Raw genomic sequence first — 21245 nt, 5'->3', positions numbered from 1 at the left:
AACGTCCTTTTTTTTCAAAAGACAACTTTTTAAAAAAATTGGTTTTTTTGACTAATTTATATATATATATATATATATATATATATATATATATATATTAATTTATAAAAATATAACTTATTTAGAATAGTCTTTAAGAAAAATAAATATATTTAAATACTCAATATAAATATATTTTTAAATATATGCATTTTTCTTAAATATTATCCTGAATAAGTTATATTTTTATAAATATGTAACTAAATTATATTTATATCACGTATTTAAATTTATGTATTTTTCTTAAATACTATCCTAGATAATTTATATTTTTTTATAAATATTTAACTAAATTATATTTATATTGAGTATTTAAATATATATAATTTTCTTAAATACTATCCTAAATAAGTTATATTTTTATAAATATTTAACTAAATTATATTTTATATTGAGTATTAAATATATGTATTTTTCTTAAATATTATCCTAGATAATGGTTTTAGTTTCACTTAAAAATGTTATGTATAACTCTATAAATGATTAAATTAGTGGACAAACATCAAGTTGTTCGTAATAAGTAAAAGTTTCATATATATATTGTAATTTTAGGCCTAGTATGCTTATAAATCAGGTCTTTGTGTGAACATAAAAGTTGGAAATAATTATCTTAGATCTCAAATGGGGCAATAATAAACTTAATTTAGTTAGTATATATTTATTTATCATGTTTATAAGTTATGAAGGTCATAAATGCATAATAGAAAATGAAGGAGATAGTAACCAAAAACTCATGAGATATTTTGATAACCTTAAACATGAAGTGAAAAGTTGTTATAATGGTATGGTGATGCATAATTATATGATTTGATTGATCTATGCTCTTATTGTTGATGAAATGCATTATATTGATGATAAGATAATTATATTGAATGATGTTGCCTTGAGTTGTGTTGGTTGATTTCTTGATGATGATGTGAATATCGTTTAATGAGGTGAATGTGGTGATAGTGATAAGATTGATGATAATTTATAATGATCTTGTCTTGTAACCATCCATGTGTTGGAAGTGTTAGCTATGGTTAGGAGTATGCAAAAAAATTGGTTCGGATTGAATCTTGATGTCATGGTTGATGAACTGATGATTATTGTGAGATGATTGTTAAGATATGTGTTGTTATGTAAATTCTAAGATTTATGATTTATGTATGATTTTTACATATTGTGTTATTTACATATTGTTATGTATATTCTAGTATTTCTATTTTTACTTAATTATTTTGTTGTCATTTAATTTTTATTGTAATTTATTTTATCTTATTTATTCTGTGATAATCACAAAACAAAAACCTAATTCTTAATTAAATTACATGAAATCCCTCATTTATTTGTTTGGGAGACGATTTGGATAATAGTTTAATTAGTGCATCATGATTGGATAACGCCTTATCTATAAGTTAAATCTAACATGAAATAAAATCCTAACATTTTCCCTTTAAAGTTATGTATGAAGTAGACCGGCTCAGAGTTTATATAGTTTATCCTTATAGTGTGATTTATGTTTAAATGCATGTATTGAGGATATTTAAGTTACTGTGATGTTGTATATATACCTAAAAAGTTTCTTTTGGTGTTGTGCATTTTAGCCTTTGACCTTTCAAATGCGAAAAATTTACAAATACTTTCATAAATAAATTAATTAAAGAACTTTAAATGGATTAAAATAAAATATTTTGCTTGAGTTTGTTCTTTGTTCCCTGTAATTGACAACGAGTCATTACATATACAAGAGATAAAATCATTATTTTTAACACTATAATATTAATGTAAAGTATTTACTAATTTTATTGATGATTAATCTCTATCAGAAACCTAATAACATATTTGATCACTTTCAATATAACTCTTTTTTTAACAACTTTTTAAAAAAAATTCACAACCATGTAAAATCATTAACGACATTTTTATAAAAAAAAATTAATACAAGAGATAATTTTAAAAGAAGTGTTATAAAAAGATACAAAGAAATATCTCATAAGATTCTTTTGAAGATAACAAGATTGTGTGTAATTTAAAGGATAAAAATAGAAGATAAATTTTTGAATTAAATTTAAGTGTAAAATATTTAGGTCCATATGAGACCCACAAAATTTCTTTTTTCTCTCCCTAAATCAAACTCAACCTATATTTGGAGGGAGGTAGTATTAGTAATTACCAACGTACTAGTAGTCTTTTACTATTTTTGTTAAACTTTCGAATAAAATATTGTCCACGTTGTGGACTTTGGGCTTTAGAAATAAAATTTCCACAGTTACTTTTGTGACTCGCTAATCAACATTGATTGAGTACAAACGCGTTTCTGAGCTGAGACCATCGTGGAAAACTTCAATGTGCAAACATTACCATTATTGAATCCAGTTGCGGCCTCCATGCAGATATTAGTATTGCAGTTGATCAATGTAGGATTTTTTTTTTTTACAGAGGGAAGGTTTCGTTATTTCAATTTGCACGTCATTATTCTTAATTTGCATGTTGACGTCATAAAATAATATTTTGATGGCCTGCGACTACCACTCTTCAATGTTTCTGTTTTGATAATTTTAGTTATATGATTTGTGTTTTTCATATACCAGTAATTTGCATGTTATAATTCAAATTTGTAAATATAAATTCACATAAATGTAAAATATTTAATTTTTTCTATTATAAAAAACCTGCTCAGTTAATTCGCATATAATATATAAAAATGCATTTTTTTCCACAAACATTCTTTTCTAAGGTCAAATTTTTTTGAGTGACGGTTAGATATTGAATATAGCTACCTCTCCTAATGGAAAATATAAAAAAGCAACTTTAAAAGAAAAAAAACTAATTAAAATTGTAATAAATATGCATAATTATTTTAAATGAATATAATTTATTTATAAAAGAATTAAAAAAATTGAATATATCATAATTGAAGAAAGATACTATCCAATTAAATTATTCCAAGAGAAAATGTATTAATTTTTTTTAAAGAGCAGAAGTATCCTCCACTATCATCCACTTGATATATCCAAGACTAAAATGCAACATTATTATTATTATTTAAGTTAAAACAATCTCACACTAGTTTGATTTATTTGTCGAAAGGTTTTATGAGAAAATATATCCCAACTTAATTAACGTATAAGAGTATATTAATTAAATGTTCATATTTATTGGTAGAAAAACCATATCTTGAATGGCACACAGTGTTGTTAAATATAATTACTGTTTACATCTTTTGATTTTATGAGTATTTTTAAAATAAAATTTAAATTTATAATATTATTAATTAAACTTAACTAACTTAACTACTTTAATAGAAGTATAGAGATTAAGATCAGAAAGATTAGGAATTAAATTGTTTTTTTTTATAAAAACATTAAATTAAAAATAAAAAAAATAAAAACATCAAATTTATTAGAAGATCCTTAGATTTGATTATCTGAAGTGACAGCGTAAGTTACGGAACATGATCATTATATGACTAGAGGAAATAAAAACTATACTGGTGTGTATACACGGAAGTAATTTATTATTTGGGGCACGGGTTAAGCTATTTCGGTAAATTCAAGAGTTCATTTTTCTTATATGATAAATTCAAGAATTCATACAAGACACCTACCCAAGGAAAGACCCATTAATGGGGAGAGCAGGGATGAGATGAGACTCACGTTAGAGCATAAATATCAACCTAAGCAATGTGATGCACATTACATTACGATAGCAACATACGTCCCTTTCTGTTATTTAGTCCTATTCAAGTCCAGACATGTCACTTCCTTTGAGCCTAAAGCCACAAAACCCTCGTAGATAGGGGTGGTAATCAATTAATCACCCAGTGAATTCAATTACTTAACCATCTATAATCCTTAATTAAGTATATTATTATTACTTAAATATGTTTCTAAATTATTTGCTGGACAGCCCTTTTCATGGAGATCTCCTTATGGCTAGTTCAATGACTATATTCGTTTGTGGTATAAGTCTGTGTGGTAATTTTCTACGTAGGTTTTTGTTATCATTCTCAACATGTCACTAACACCCTGTCAAACAGTAATGGGGTATTTACCAACTTTTATTTTTGTATCTACTCGGTAAGTATGAAAAAATGTTATGACATTAGATTGTGCATTAGTAAGTAAAGTAACATTTCTGTTCAAAACAGGAAAGAAGATACAACAGAGAAGTGATTGGATTGGAAATGATGAGGTGCAACAAAAGAATCTTCGGTCTTCTTTCCATGTAGTTGCTGAGTCCGTTCCATAAGGGAGAAACAACACGCGTGAGGCTCTCTCTTGACCCACCCAAGGGGTTGGACTAGTCATTTGAAAGGGTCAGCACATCAAATGAAAAAGATCACTCTCACCCCAAAGACTCTAACTTATACCAATAAGATATTCTTCCGAATGATATTAAACTCTATTTCTTTAAGGAAGATATTAGAAAATCATCAATAAAAATAAAACTGATAAATCACTTATATCAGTTATATGATAAAAGAGAAAGAACAAAATAAAAGACTCAAACCTGTACTATTCTCTCCACTATTCTGGACCCACTTTGTGGAAAACTCATTCAGTTTGGCCAGTCAAAACTATCTTCTTTCCATTCAAATTCTCACCCTTATATATCCTTCTTCGTCTCACCTTCCCCAAGCAAGTCCTATGTCTATTTCACACGCACCTTCACTTCCACTTTTGTGCCTTATATCTCCTCACTTAAGCACCCTCTTATTTGGCATATCAGTTGCTCACTTTGCCTTGGATAATATTCTTAAAATGATAAAACCCCCTTGTTGAGAGCTATTCAGCAACCAAAGGCCTTAGCTACAACTAAAGCTAGGAGAGTAATTCCATTGCTGTTGCTGTTATTAGTTCATTTTCACAAAATGGAAGAGAGCACCAAGAGGAAACACACTAGTCTGATCCATGAACTAATCCAAGGAAAGGAACTAACAAAGCAGCTTAGTAACCACCTGGTTTCATCTTCTCCAATGTCCCATCAAACCAATGAATTGTTTGTTGAGAAAATACTTTTGTCTTATGAGAAAGCACTCACCATGCTGAACTGGGGCTCTATTATGGGAGAGGCCAAGACCACCAGTGGCAACATCATGGATTCCCATTGTTCTTTTACAAATGGTGGGAGCCCCAGAAGTGAGGTCGTGGACCGTGAATTGGAGCACAAAGCTGCCCTCAAGAAAAGGTAATGTCATAAGTTACCTAGATCTTGTTTCTTTGTGACTTGTGTGTCATTTGTTGAGGCTTGTGTTCTGATTTCAAATATCTGGGGCTCTTTTGAATTTGTGGAGTGCAGAAAGACCATGCCCAGATGGACCGAGCAAGTGAAGATTTGCTCAAGAAGAGGACTTGAAGGGTCATTGGATGATGGATATAGCTGGAGAAAATATGGCCAAAAGGATATTCTCAGAGCTAAGTTTCCAAGGTTAGATTGAAGCTCTTTTCCCATTTAACTTTTTCTTGTAATAAATTAAACAAGTTTAATTAGCATTTGATTAGAAGCATGAGAACATAGTTTAGTCTCTACCAGTGGCCTTAGGTATCTGCTAAATGAACAACCACTGGCCAATTAGCTAATGATGCTTAATGAGGGAAATAAATATGCATGTGCGATGCGTTCGCTTTGCTTGTTTTAATGGTTATAGTCCCTCCAGTGTTTTAAAATGATTTGCAATTTGTAAACTTATCCAAAAGACCATGTCAGCCATTTACAAATGAATCCAAATTAGTGCTTTCTGTTAAATTTGTCGAGTTATATTAATGAAGTTATGTGAGTGGTGCAAGAGGGATGCTTCCATCTGTACACTGGAGAAACCTGACACTCTTATCAAGCGGAACAACTTGTTGCAAAGTGTCATGTTGGATGTGGGTTTGGCAGCTCATGTGCCCCCATTCAGAAGTAAACGCAATAACATGCAAATTGGCAAATTGCAAATCGAATTCATAATGAGATAATGAGTGAGGAGACAAGAATAGGTCATTAATACCCCTTTTTCTGATTTTTTATTTATTTTTGGAAGTATATTTTACTAGAACCTTTCCAGTAACTAAAAAAGTATTTGTTGTAAAAATCATAATAGTAGGAAAAAAAATCATAAATAACGCAATGTTATGTATTTCAATAATTTTTTTTAATTTCTTATTCAATGTCTATTTGCCAAAAAAGAATGTAGGTTTTTTTTCTCAAGCTTCCATTTCAAGGCATAAAACAAAAGGGGTTTCTACTAATAATTTTATTTGTCATTCGGAACACACTAACTTTGCCAATCTAATGTTTATATTAACAACTTAAAAAAAGTTATTTTCTAGTTTTACAAAAAAAAAAAATTGACTAACTAGTGGTTTGCATTGCAGAGGATATTACAGATGCACACATAGAAATGTACAAGGGTGTCTAGCAACAAAACAAGTTCAAAGGTCAGATGAAGACCCAACAACAATTGAGGTGACCTACAGAGGAAGACATACATGCACGCAAGCTAAGCATTTAAACAAGGCATTCCCATCAAACATCAAGGCATGTTTGGGAGAAAATCAATTTCAAAAGAATCAACCACTTCTAGAGAAAATACAACAACAAACCCCTGAGGTGATTTTCACCTTTGAAACAGAGCTTAAAGTCAAAACAGAGGAATTGGAAACCAAGGAGGATATCTTCCCATGGTTTTCCTTTCCTTCTCCATCAATTGGATCAGAAAACGAGGACAACATGTTACCCGAGACTATGTTTGAAAACCATTTCATGGAAAGCTTCTCTCCAGTATTCTTATCACCAGCGACTTCAGAATCAAACCCTTTCTGTTTGTCAGCGTACCACTTGGACAGCACTGGACTATTATGCCAAAACATACAAACCTCAGAATCTGATATCACTGAGATAGTTTCAGCCCCAACTTCAGTCACCAAGTCCCCAATCCTGGATTTGGATATCTTGCTTGATAAAGGGGATTTTGACACGGATTTCCCTTTCAACATTCCTGAATTTTTCTCTTCATAAGAACTTCCCTGCAGTTCCACGTAGATAGTTAAAGAGAGAGTAAGAACTAAGAACAGCATAGCCATAGTCTGTTCCGGATTAACTGGTGAGTCGTAGATCCTGACTATGGAAGGGTAATCATAAGTCATGTTGATAAATCAAGACAATGAAACATCCCTGTCATGCAAGTTTGGAGAGTTTTCCTGTATGTAATGTACCTTCACCTAGGATGTAATGCGTAAATAATTTGTTGCTGTAGTCTACCGTTTTCTTACTTTTGTAATTGGTTCATTAGTCTTCTTTTGGTTCAAGCAGGGTTGGAATTTCTGAAATAAATGAGTTCTCATCTCATTTTTGTTGTCTAGAATTTTGATTGTGATCAATGGTCAATGCATCATCTCATATGTCTTCTTTTAGCCCAACACTTTAGGCTCCATGATCTTTTTTTTATCATCAAATATTAATTGTTAGTTTGTTAGTTTTTGTTAACGGGAGGATTCGAACCCACAATCGCTCCTCCCTCCCTTCTCCCTTCACTACCAAGCCAACCTTATATCTTCATGATCTTTTATTTTCTACACAACAAAATGGCCTCCCTCTACCTCTCCACCTAATGATATATGTAGGACCCAGATTTCCTTAATGTCACAGAATTCACGTATTCAGTCAATCATAACTGTTTGATTAAGATAAGACGGCTTATATTTTCTCATGGTAAATCCGACTTGAAATATACATTTAAAATGCAAGTCATTCTATCTTCATCTAACAATATGAATTTATGACTGCGTGAATGCATGGAATTCATTTCCCTGGTTATGTTACATGTCATAAAAGGATGTGGTGCTCCATCAGACCGGCAAGCAAAATGTGTGTCTGTGTCTCTGTCACATGATAAAGAGTCAAAACAAGTTGTTTTTGTGATTCATCTGTTTAGCATAGCCAAATTCCATCAAACTGAGTCTTAGACCATTATGATCCAGGTTTTCAACCCTGCTCAATTTCCTTTTTCTTTTTTCTACTGGAAACTCTCATAGTCTCAGTTAATTCACTTTTCTAATTGATTTGAAACTGAGTTTATTTTTTAACAAAATGACAAAAACAATGGTAATAACATTTGGATAGGGAACGAGAAGAAATGAGGCAGACGCCTGCTATATATCGTATTACAAGCAGATATGGCAAGCATGGGTGTAGATGGAGACTAGAGATCACCCATCCTTCTTGCACATTTGATACAATCATCTAATATCATCTTGGCGTCATATTTGTATACAAATCCTTTGTCACACAGCTTTGTTGAGGCCCACTTGATATCCTTCTTCAGCTCATCTTCATATCTGAAATGTAATTTTCAGATGAAAACTGTAAACAACTAAAAGGAAGACAATTTAATTTGTATATTCTAAGTCTGCATAATCATGTTCAAATTTGATTTTATCGTGCTTAAAGTTACTCCATGGAAAATGTGCTTGTTTAAAATCTCTTTTCATAAAAATTTCTACCATTTAGTCCTTTGTGTTGGTTCCTTCAAAATCAAACAAAATAAAAGAGAGTAGGAAATAATACATCTAGCAATAATCAAGAACAACCACTTACTCTTGTTTCACATTGAATTCTGGATAATGAAGAGCGAAATGATTAGCCATCTCTTCTAATGAAATATATGAACTTGCACACAAGAATCTTCCACTGATCGAGGTACTTTCCATGCAGAAAATATGAGCTTCACAGACATCATCAATGTGTACAAGAGGAATTTTCCCCAGCAATTTCTTTAGGAACTTGAGTGATATGTACGCCCTTGCATCTTGCATGATCTGTGCGATACAAACTACTCCGCTAACGGGTGTAGAAGATTGAAGGGTGTCGCCTCCCACTAGCCCACAAGGGAGTGTTACCACCTCCAATCCTCCACCATTTTCATCGTTCCCGTAGCTCAACACATGTTTCTCCGACAGTGTCTTTGAATAAGTATAGTCCTTCAAATATAAGATTAAAAACCAATACAATAAAGTCAACATTTGGACATTTATATCTCTGAATTGGATTTGGCTCTTGTAAATGAGCAATGGTAAGATAAGTAATTTCAATCATTGGTAAGAAAATCAATTGATGGTATTTTAATACATTCCTGATCTATTAATTCACGTGCACCTAATATCAATAATGTCAATAATTGATTTTCTCATTAACCACTGAAATTGTTGGCGTTATCAATTAGATTAAGTTTATCTCATATTGTAACGGCTGTTAGATCCAATTTGTAACAGAAGTTTAAATTCAAATTCTTAGATCCTATTTATTCTAATGTTGCTGTTGGTGGTGGTTGTTAAGCAATCTCACGTAGTGCTATATAATACATGTACTACAATCATTTGTAAATTGAATAAGACTGGATTGCTGTTTTCGATATTTCTATAGAAATTACTATTCACCTTGGAGTAGCCGAATCCCTTGAATATAGATGAAGAAATGACTGTATTGTGAAATTTATCCTACCTACAGAGATAAATTTACTTTAAAACCTCTCTAAGAAGTAAATCCTTAATAAAGCTTATATCCCAGGCACATGGGCTTATGTTACATGCTGATCTCTGATGCTAACTATTGTCCATGTAATGTATTGTCCTAAAGTATGCAAAAAAAGAAATTACGCGGCCCTGATATCAGATCAAGGAGAACTGTGAATCCAAATTCTTTCAAACAAAATCAAGAATGAAACTTGGGAACTAACCTTATAAAAAGGATCATCTGGGTATACATATGCCAAGGAATCATTTAGAGGGGTCCAGCAAGTTTCATCCATTGCATCTTTGAAACCACTCCCATCTTCTTTCAAAGAAGAAGCAGAAACAACAGACGCGGTGTAGATGAGACGCTTCACCGTCCCTGCTCTCACACAAGACAGGGCAATGCTTTTTGACGCAGCCATTGCCGCTTCAGAAGTATTCTTGTACTGCTATGACTCATAAAATTAAAATCTATTATAAGTTGTTTTAAAGAGAGTGATATGGTTGAGACTTGAGAGGCAAACCTGGGAGCCAGGATCATGGATCATGGGAGTAGCAACATGAAAGACAAACTCACAGCCTTCAATTGCATGGTCAAAGTCATTTGGGTTGTAAATATCAGCTTCAAACAGCACCAGTTTCCCTTCTGATTGTGGAAGGCTCTTTAAGAGGCTCACCTTTGACTCGTTCTCTGCTATTGCGAATTCTAAATCAAAATTCACGAATGGTAATCATGGTATATACGTGCAGAGAGAATATTAATACTATACAAACTCAAGTCTCTGAGAGTTGCATGGACGCTGTGACCCTTGGCCAAGAGCTTCTTCACCAGAGAGGAAGCTATGTAACCACTAGCTCCTGTGACGCATACTTTGCTGCACCCTTCCCTCATCTTTCCACTGATAACTACTCAGTTTCAACTGACAATAGATTTCAATTAAACTCTATGCTTATGGCTTGTTTTCCCAATCATGGCTGCAAGATACACTATTTTATCTTCATTTTTTAATGTTCTTCATTGCATCAATTGTTAAATTGTCTTGTAATACTCATCCCCACAAGACTTTACAAGCCTAGTGATATATTAAGAGTTAGGCTAGATACATGAAGTCTTTCGTTGGATTCAGTTTGAATTTATTAACATAAAATAAACCGGATCACGATCCTCTACAATAATATAATATTTAAATGAAAAGCCGGTCATCATTCATCAATAGTCAATAGTCAATTAATTTTATTTTTTTTACTAACGGACAAGTTTAAATGAAAAGCCAGTCATCATTCATCAATAGTCAATTAGTATTTTCTCTGTAACTTGTAGTGTTTTTTAATAGCGTTTTTTTTTTCTTCTTAGACGTTAGTTTCTAATTTTTTATATATTTTTTTCATTTTAATCTCCAATATATTTATTCATCTTTTTTATTATATTTTTTTAAAAAAATAAATTATAATTTTTTTATTTTTTTATCATTTTTTACTTTTCAACTATTTCAACATCTAATTTTATCAAACATTTAATTTAATAAAGTAATTTTTCAATTTTTAAGTTACTAGTTAGTTTGTCGGCTTTTAATTAATTTTTTAATTTTCAATTAATTTTTCATGTAGTTTTAGACAAATAATCAAAAACAGAGCTAGAAGGGCCATTTGGAGGAAACAAAATCAGAGAACAACGAAACACCGAAGAACGATCAAAGATCAGATGGAAGAGATCGCATGCATGCGATGAAGGATTGATTGCGAAAAGATTTTTTTCTGATACCATATTAATTCAGAGAGAAAAAGATAGAGATGAGTCTCATTTTCTAATTTTTATGAATGGAAAACTATTACAATGCGTTGGTTATATAACCAATCAGTCTGGTTAGTTAGATGACAGCTAGGAATCTAACTATAACTAATTACTCTAACAAACTAATTGAGAGTTCTAATAAGGTTCATGCTAGTTATGGGTTGTTATCCTCGCTTAGAAACAATGTCAAAACACTCTTTAATACACTCATTATTGTATCCCTACATACCGCAAATGAAATGCTATTAAGTTTCGGTGTTTGCATTATTGAGCTCACCGTGGTGTGAAATATTTATCGTCACTCTTGAGGATAACCTTGTCTAAGAAATCCAAATTCAATTCTATTGGAATTAACATGTTGGTTGGTCACTCTTTGCCTTCATTCAAATATAATAAAATGAACTGATCTAATAAATGTTGTTTTATTTATTATATTATACTTGAATATATTTTTATTCTCTCAAAATATAACTAGTTTTGTTTTTAGTTTCTAAAAAGTTTCAAAAACTTTTGGTCCCTTATTTATTTTTCATAAGAAGAATTAGTTCCTACCGTTAAATGTTAACATCACATTAACTTTGACGCATTAGCCTTCCCACATGGATTAATATGACGAGGTGTCTACTTTGTAGATCTGCCACTTGTGTAGGATAAGTCGATAATTAGATAACAATTTTAAAAATCAAATAAAAAATAAAAATACATATAAGGGTTTTGAAAGGATTAGAATTACCATCAATTTGAGGGGATTTCAAGAGATGTACGTATGTGATGATGGAGACTGGCACGTCTTGTGCTCCTATATCCATTTTATTATTTAATAAACATAATTTATAGCTTTTCAGAAAAAAATTAAGGGGATTTGTAAATTTGAAGGAAGGGTTGGCTTCAGTGTGCAGTCACAGTCTGAAAGGTGATCTTCTGGTGTGCGTCCAAAGGCTTCATTGGATCGATAATCATCGAAGTACATTCTAGACCGACAGAGACAATTATTTCAATACAAAAAATCAAGCTTCACTTGGATTCTCCTTCATGTTTTTTTCCTGCTCTGCAAGCTCCATTTGGTCAGCGCCCATTGAGCTTTGATTATTTGCAGAATTACTATATGACGATTACATGGGCAATTTTCCATTTGTCAGCCAAAGTTATTTCATCTATTAAGGATTCCATATATATAATTAGATACAGTTTTTCTGTACGGTTACAGACGTCCCATGTATGTTTCTAGTTTTGATTTTCAATTTTCATGGTTGCAGTAAGCATTATTTGGTACTTCAAGTGACATTTTTGTACTGGACTAGAGTGAAATACTAGATTTATCCCACCTTGGTTATAGTGAAATACTGGATTCATCCCACTTTGGCTATACTGTTATTTTATTTTTCTCATTCTTTGACTACCTACAGTGATTTCATGTGTGGCTGAAATGTCTTCTCAACAGAAAATTAACATAAATATGGTACATTTTTATAATCTCGTTTTTTTTCTCAAATTGTGATTGACAGTTATAGTTTAGTGCAGCATGCAACCTTTTTAGGTTCTTACTTCTTAGGCAACAATTCATATCTTAAAACTAAGATTTATTAAATGTAGAACGCTTTAAGCTAGTTGTAATTGACTATAGGTAAATTTATTTATTGAAATAAGTATTTATTTTAATAAAATAAGTAATTTTTTGATTTTTTTTTTTTAGTGTGTTTGTTTAAATTACTTTTGTTTTAAAAAATAATTTTCTGTTTATTTCAAATTCTTAAAAAAATACTTATTTAAAAAAAATTAAATAAACTCATCCAATATTTGCCGCTAGAGTAGAGGGACAGCATTGATAAAGGGCAAATCTATAAAAGTTTTATTTGTCTACTGTTCAAGAAAATGTTAATTATGGCAAATTCTGTTGTAGCTTTCTTTTAAGTTGTACTACATATAGAGTATTGATTATTGATAGTTGTGAAAACCATGTGTCATGTGTGCCAACATCCAGCCACGAGACCCTACCTGGAACCATGGTACCTCGTGAAACCATGACTCACACACACCATCATCATTCATGGACCAAGCATGTGCATGGAATCAAGATTCAAGATCCAAAGTGGTCCAACGACGAACACCAAATTGGTCATTAGAAAGGACAACAGTGGATGACATTGCAAGCGAATTTATTCCATCTTTTTCCTAAAAAAAAATTATTTAATTAATTTACAGATTTCAAGCCAATTACTATAAATTATTAATAAAAATTTTATAATATATCGCATTTCTCCCTTTCTTATCCTCATCATTTTTTAATGTTAGAAAAACCATCTGGGTGGACCAACATGGTTGGAAAAGTGTGACATAAAAAATCGTCAACCCAAAATTGCTACAAGTTAAAGATTTAAAGGAAAAAAAAAATTCAATTCACCAACTTTATAGGTTTGGCTTTAAATCCTTCTCAAGCCATTCAAAATCCATTTTGGAAGGTTACCCTCTTCAGTCTCTAAGTAATTAAGATTGGATGTACGATATAGTTCTCTCAATTAGGTCTCTATTGACTTCCTAAACATATCAGTAACACCCAAGTAAATAACATTGAGAATGACATATTTATTGTTTTTTGTAATTAAAAAGATTTATGTTCTTAAATTTTGACTGTTTGAATGAGATCTGCAAACGTAATTTTGCGTGATTTATATTTTTAAAAGGGTTAAACATGATTTTAGTCTTTCAAATATTAATCATATTGATTTTAGTCTTCTAATTAAAAATAATTTCATTACATTTAATTGCTGAAATTTTCAAAATTGTACTTCTATTTAACTCAATTAATTTTTTGTTAAACCTAAGCAACATAAACATGTTATAAACAATGTGGCTAAGATTATTGGACTTCAAAAGTGTCCATCGTGACTTATGTTCAAGTTTCCTTCATTTATTTTCTTTTGTTAGAGGAAATGATCATTAAACCGTTAAATGTGTTTTACTAACTAGTTATCTTGATAAGATAAAACAATTTACTTAAACCAAAAAAATTAGAAGAATATGTTTCAACTCAAAAGATTATTTGTAAGAGTAAGACAGCATTATAAAAAAAAACGACACAAAGGAATCCCTCAACTATAAGAAAGGACAATAAATCCAACAAAATATATTACATACAAAAAAAATATACATTAGAAGAAATATATTAACAATATACACCATTATCTTGAAGTAAGAATGACAAAACACGTTGAATTTATCAATTAATTCACCTAGTCCGCAAAAAAAGAATAGGTAGATTAGATGACTCAGTCCATTAATTTGTACTAATCCACCTCATCTAACCCACCAAATAGGTGGATTCGCCTAATCAAAGACATATCTAAATTAGTTTGTATTTAAATATAATTAGAAAATAATGTGCATGTGTGTGTTAAAAAGAAATAAATTTGTAATTTTTTAATACTTTTCTATGATCATTCCCCATGTTTATCGGGTTCAACATCGATTCACTTGTTTTTTTAGACTCAAATAATCTTTAACAATTTAGCCACATATCGAATACCATATGTGTTCAACAATTTTCATATGTGAGAGATCACATGCATAATTAGGACCTTTTTATAAAACAAAATTGGTTAAAGTAGGGACCAAAGAAGATATTTTAAAATTGTAAGGAATTATGAGAGAACTATAGTTATTTTTATTAGTTCTCTTAACTTTTACCGTCTCCAACTTGAGTCATTAAATAACTTTATGAATGACAGTTTTTTTATTTAATAATTTAACATATTTATATATTGAAAATTCAAACACAAGACTAATGATAAAACTGAAATAATTTTGTGTCAGTTAATTGATATGTTCCATAATAGAAGAAAATTTATTTTAGTAAATATAAAAATACAATAATAATTTTCACATTAATATTTTATTATAATATTTTGAAATTATATATTTAAAGGTTTAGATTATTTAGAGTTTTTTAATCAATCTAAAAGTTTATATAGGTCCATTATTATTAAAGAGTAAATTTATTGACATTCAAAAAAATTATAAAATAAGTTTCAAATAAAATTTCTGACAAGTCCATTTTTAAAAAAAAGTAATTTAAGGTCTTAAAAGAGGTTTATAGAAAAGAAGTTCATTGTGTATGATCTTAAAAATGTTAGGTTAATATTTAATTTAAAAATAATTAAATTAGACTATTTAAAGTAAAGTCTATTTTTTTTATCACTATGAAGTACAGTCTAATATAAAATAACCTATTTTCAAATCATGATTAGAAGATATTTTGTTACTGTAAAACATAAAATGTTCCATATTTTAATATAAAAATAATATGTAAGTTGTAATTTAGAATTATAAATTATAATTAAAATACGTTATCTTTAAAATATAATATCTTTAAAAAATAATAAATGAATGGTATTCGTTATACAAATTATACATTAGAAAATAAATCATGTCATTATATATGAATCTAGAATATATTATAATATTATCGTTAAGATGTGGGTTTAAAATTAACTCAATCTAAAAAACTAGTTAATAAAATGAAAATTATTTTTTAATTATATATTTTATTTTTATCTTATTTTCTGACATGAGACTTGAATTTTTTTTAATATATATCATAATTTATCAATTGATTAAAAAAAAAATCTGTTTCTCCACTGTCAAAGTAAATAATAGATACATTTAAAATAATATTGGAAGGGACAAATTTATTAATAACCGTAAATGTCATTAATGCAGTGGATGGAATTTGCAAAAGAAAGGATGCAGATTGTAGAAGGACTCCAAACTTGAGAGGATCCGCATGCAAGCTTTCAGAATTAAAAAAACTAGAGGTCGCCCATCCTTCTTGCGCATCTGATACAATCATCCAATATCATCTTCAGGTCATTTTTGTACACAAACCCGTTGTCTGTCAGCTTCCTTGACGCCCATTTTATATCCCTTTTTGGCCCTTCCAAATACCTAAAAACCAATTACCAAATACTCTTCAATTCAAGCAAGTAAAGCTTAACTTTACATATTTCCAACTAAATAATTAACTTTACATATATAAGATCACATTAATCGGTGTTTCAGCATGGTTTTGGAGAAACTAACTAATATGAATCCAAACATACACTTAATCATATTCCGTATCGTTTTTTTATGTGCATATAATTAATTTTATAGAAAGTAGTGATAACTTACTTGTGGTTCAAATTGAATTCGGGATAGGCTTGAAGATAATAATTTGCAATTTCTGCGGATGATGCATATGAGCTTGCAACCAAGAATCTGCCATTAATTGATGGATTCTCCGCGCAGAAGATGTGAGCTTCACAGACATCTTCAACGTGAACTATTGGGATTTTTCCATCCAATTCTTCTAAGAACTTCAAAGACTGGTATGCGGCTTCATTGTCTTGTACCTGAGAGGAAAGCAATGTAACACTCAAGGGTGTGTAACTCAGAAGAGTATCCCCTCCCACCAGGCCACAAGCCAAACTCACCACCTCCAATCCCCCACCATTTTCACCGCTTCCATAACTCAGCAACTCTCTCTCAGCCTGTGTCTTCGAATCAGTGTACCACTGAAAATTTGAGAACAAATATCCAAAAACTGTTACCCAAGACCCAAATACATTCTTTTATATTTTAATGAAGAAAAATTTAGGTGAATGAGATCCAGAAAGACTTCACTAGACCTTAAGGTTCAATACGTACTTATAAAAGATTATTCATTAATAAGATGTTCACCTCAGCAGCGGAAATCAAACCACATCAGTGTAGGATAAGTTCATTTCTTATCAACTCAACCCACCTTTGTTGACACCCAAACACATTCTTTATGTTTATTAAAAAAAACTATATTCAAATAAGTTGTTACTATCATTCACTTATTTATAATGTTGTTACTTTTTACTTCTAATTTATACCTGATGAAGAGTCCCCATTGAAAGGTTGAGAGGCGTCCAACAAGTTTCATCAATGAAATCTTTAAAACCAGAGCCGTCATCTTTAAGCGGAGAAGCAGCAACCACCGAGGCAGTGTAAATTAGCCGTCTCACCGTTCCCGATTTAATGCAATACTTAGCTATGCTTTTCACCCCCGCTATTGCAGCTTCACTTGTGTTCTTAAACTATGGATGCATGTATGCCATCAATATTTAATTAATCCTCACTTCAATTAATAATACAGATATGGTGATTAAATTAGCACAACATATATAGGTGATTAAATTCCTAAGAAAAATTGGTCAAAATATATAGTATACTCCAATTGCATTGATATTGATGTTTATTTAACCAACCAGCAGAGAATCCGATTGATGTTCATAGGGAGTAGCAACGTGAAAGACAATCTCACAGCCTTGAATTGCTGGCTCGTACTCGTCTGGTTTATATATGTCTGCTTCAAATAACACCAGTCTCTCATCATTAGCATGAGGCAACCCTCTCAGAAGGCCTATCTTTGACTCGTCCTCTGCAATGAATTTAAATTAATTAATTACTCATTGTTCAATTAAGCGTAAGACCTTGCAGTTAGGTGTATATATATATATATATATATTACTCAAATTTTTAAATAACAGAACAGCTAGATGCCAATTATTTAGTGCATGACCAAGATCAGCAAATTAAACGATGCAAGCGAAGAATTGTTTGTTCGAGATATAATTAAAGGTTATATAAAAAAGGAAAACGATACGAATCATATTGGTCATCAAAAGACAAGTTTGTTGTTAAATTAACAACGTTGATAACCAAGTTGGTTGGCTAGCTGGAAAGGACGAATACGATACGAATCATATAAAAGTTATAATATTTGTACTTTGTTTTATGCAAAAATTTATCTTCTGTCCAAAAAAATATGTGAAAGTTTACCAAAAGCTTTTGTTTGTCTGGTATACAAATTTAGCAAAGCCTTACTCTATGAAACTGTATATTTGGAGAGAATAATAAATTTGGAATAGGGTGGAGGGCGAAGAAAGAGGATGGAGTACGTACTAAAGTTTCTGAGGGTGGAGTGGACGGTGTAGCCCTTTTGCAGAAGCTTCTTGACAAGGCAAGAGCCTATGTAACTAGCACCGCCGGTCACGCATACCTTACACCTAATTCCCTCACTACTCTCCATATTCTCTCTTAGCCTTCTGTTTTCCAAACTCTCCTTATCTCCTCACCTTCCACGTACCACCAGATTTATATATTCACATCAACTCTCATGTTATTTTCTACAATTTTTTATTTTATTTCCCGTACATTTCTAATTAATAATATATTATGTGAGTCAACTGTCAAATTATTAGGGAAAGTTTGTTTAATGGATTTTTTTAAAAAAAAGTTAATTATTAATTTATTAGTGAAAAGATTTAAATTTACGACATCTTTTTTTAATCATCAAATTAATCTTTTAATTCTTTCCCATAATATTTTTTTACTCTCAAAAATATTATTTTCAAGAATATAATATGAAAATATCATTACTGAACATTTAAAAAAAAAATATGCTTGAAATATCTTTTAAAATTCAAAATGATTTTAACAAAAAAGGAAATTAGTAGTATTTTAGGGAATAATTCAAAGGAAGTAAGGGATTTGGCGTTGTTTGGTTTCAACCTGGCAGAGAGATTATGTGTATATATATATATGTTTGTTCTCTGAATTTTTTTGTACCTAGCTTTTGTTACACAATATGATGCACTACTTCTGCTTAATTTTGCCTATAGGAAAAAAAAAACTAATTTCTTCTTTTGTTTACTTAAATCACGTTTCTAGGACGGCACCTCGTTGTTTCGCTTCTAGAATAATTGAGTATACATCCAAAATTGTAGCAGAGCTCATTTGTCTTTTCTTCTCTTCATTACAAGGAATTCGGCAGCCATTCAATTATTCTTTTTTTGTTCTATTTCTGCTTTTTTTTCCTATGACATTTTCCTGATTTAGAAGACCATACTGAAATCTCTAAGTTTTTTTAAAAAACAAATTGAAGTCTCTAAGTGCATAAATTAATTGGTGCAAAATTAATTTAGAGTGTGTTTGGATAAAAAAATTTAACTGAGGAAAGTAATTTATCAAAGAATTTAAATTTCTGTAATTTAGAATTCATTATTTGGGTGTTTTTTAGGAATAATTTAAAATTTTGGAATTTTAAAACAAAATTTTAAATACTAAAAATTTAAAATTTCAATTTCCTTCTAAAATGTGAGAAATTAAAATTCTCTTCTTATCGTTATCCTTCAAGAATTTAAAATTTCAATTTTCTTTCACAGTTGTTTATGCTGCCAATTTTGAGAATACTTTAGCGTTAAATACTTAAAAAATAATATTGTCCGCAGTGGTCTTTTTTCCTGTGGAAGAAAATTACTTTTCATTAGATATACATGTAATCTCTCTAAATAAATAAAATAAAATAAAAAGCTTAATTGTATTTTTGTATTTTTTTTTCATTTGAATCAAGGTATTTCCATAGTCAATAGTCAAAAGTCAATAGTCAAAAATTATAAAACTAACCCTCAAGTGACTTAAAAAAATGAGTGAAATACTCAGGATTTTCTTTGTTAGAGTCCATGTTTTCTTGTATTTGTTTTTATTTGTACTGATAGAACGTACAGCAGAAAATTAAAAAGAAGTCAATCCAGATGATGTCTCCTTCCATAAGTGTCGTCTTCTAAATCCTAAATGACAAACAAGTTCCAGCCAAAACAAGTTTGTAATCAAATCGATTATTCTCTTGTTACGGTGTCTAGATTTTATGCTAGCCCACATAGTTTTCATTATTGTGAAGAGGCTCAACAAAGGCCTAATGGCGGACAAATTTTGTCATTGGGCCAATTCGCCTGATTACTAAAACGCTAGCGAATTGGTTTCTTGATACCCACTTTGACCTACTGGATTCTATTTGGGCTCAAACTTCCTATATCTCTTATTATTGCTTCCTGCACCCCATAACATTCCCATACTCCAATCTGAATAACCCAATCGGAATGTAAAATGTAATGTGTACAGGGATGCAGAAAGCAACAGCCTTCTATTTAAATCTGGATTAAAAAACAAGACCTATTGTGAAGAATTGGTTACATGGCAAGAAAACAAAAATGTGTGTGCGCGCGCTGAGAATCCATGACAAGAAAAAAAAAAAAAAAGCTCGATCAAGAAAACTAATTTAAATTGGTATTTTTTATTTTAAATTTTTTTAAAATGTTTTTAAGATAAATAAAATAATCTTTAATAAAGATTATAAATAGATATAATATTTTATAATTTTTTAAAATATTATTTTACATTTTTATATTTTGATTTCCTATAATTTATATTATATTAATTTTTTATTTTCTTTTTCATTCAAGATGTAAACGTGTTATTGTCAATAAAAAATTACGTGACATCGATATACCAGGATATTCGAAAAAGGACGCTCAAAACCTAAGGCCGAATCATATTCGTAGATATCTAATCTAAGAACGTGTATGGAACATGCATGTGTTCATTTAGAGTTTAAGTTTTTAAGAATGCTGGCCGATTTTTCCCATGTGGTGAGAAAGTAGGTTTCTGTAATGAAATAATATAGCAATACATTTGTAGAAAGAATCTCTTGCATTGGAATACTATTGGACCGTGACCATGTTACTTTAATTTCTTATCACTTACTAGTTACTGGCTAACTTTATTTCATTATTTAATTTTGGGTTACTAACTAGCTTGACTTCAACGAAGAATCTTGAATATCTTTTCTTTTTTTTCTTTTTGTACATAAAAACGAAAAACCAAAGCCTAAAAAAAAATAGATATATAGTTGCATCAAATTATCAGACAAAAATTAAAAAGCACATTCCAAATTTCTTGAGGTGGAGGAAGGCCAACAATTATGTTTCGTTGAATAGTCTTGAACACATACTGGCTTTTCGCAAGACGTGTAACACGCACACCCTAAACTTTAAACATCACGCTATGAGTTCCAGTTAGAACAAAATACTTAATAC

General features: G+C 30.5%; 3 protein-coding genes across 8 annotated transcripts; 1 reads left to right on the top strand and 2 right to left on the bottom strand.

The window, feature by feature from the left end:
• The first annotated feature begins 4664 nt into the window (after positions 1-4664).
• Positions 4665-7353, top strand: LOC100790050 (probable WRKY transcription factor 53). The gene is made up of 3 exons (XM_003554714.5): positions 4665-5211; positions 5323-5451; positions 6381-7353. The coding sequence occupies exons 1-3, from the start codon at positions 4895-4897 to the stop codon at positions 7021-7023; spliced, it is 1089 nt and encodes a 362-aa protein (XP_003554762.1). The 5' UTR covers positions 4665-4894; the 3' UTR covers positions 7024-7353.
• A 685-nt stretch (positions 7354-8038) lies between these two features.
• LOC100789519 (putative anthocyanidin reductase) lies at positions 8039-10669 on the bottom strand. 6 transcript variants are annotated; one of them, NM_001367055.1, is made up of 5 exons: positions 10290-10572; positions 10040-10206; positions 9740-9961; positions 8602-8984; positions 8039-8342 (listed from the first exon to the last, which is right to left on the bottom strand). In NM_001367055.1, exons 1-5 carry the CDS (start codon positions 10405-10407, stop codon positions 8207-8209), a joined length of 1026 nt encoding a protein of 341 aa, NP_001353984.1. In that variant the 5' UTR covers positions 10408-10572; the 3' UTR covers positions 8039-8206. The 6 variants fall into 6 exon arrangements, with proteins under 6 accessions (NP_001353984.1, XP_006604891.1, XP_040868333.1 ...); XM_006604828.4 differs by having other exon boundaries at positions 8042-8342; positions 9740-9964; positions 10290-10669; XM_041012399.1 differs by having other exon boundaries at positions 8042-8342; positions 10040-10209; positions 10290-10664.
• A 5303-nt stretch (positions 10670-15972) lies between these two features.
• LOC100788991 (anthocyanidin reductase) lies at positions 15973-18485 on the bottom strand. The gene is made up of 5 exons (XM_003554712.5): positions 18274-18485; positions 17577-17749; positions 17202-17405; positions 16474-16856; positions 15973-16248 (listed from the first exon to the last, which is right to left on the bottom strand). The coding sequence occupies exons 1-5, from the start codon at positions 18398-18400 to the stop codon at positions 16113-16115; spliced, it is 1023 nt and encodes a 340-aa protein (XP_003554760.1). The 5' UTR covers positions 18401-18485; the 3' UTR covers positions 15973-16112.
• Between the last annotated feature and the right edge of the window lie 2760 nt (positions 18486-21245).

Source organism: Glycine max, chromosome 19 (assembly GCF_000004515.6).
Source record: "Glycine max cultivar Williams 82 chromosome 19, Glycine_max_v4.0, whole genome shotgun sequence".
Taxonomy (NCBI): Eukaryota; Viridiplantae; Streptophyta; class Magnoliopsida; order Fabales; family Fabaceae; genus Glycine; species Glycine max.
Note: the sequence above shows the minus strand (reverse complement) of the source record. Positions and strands in the feature narration are given on the sequence as shown.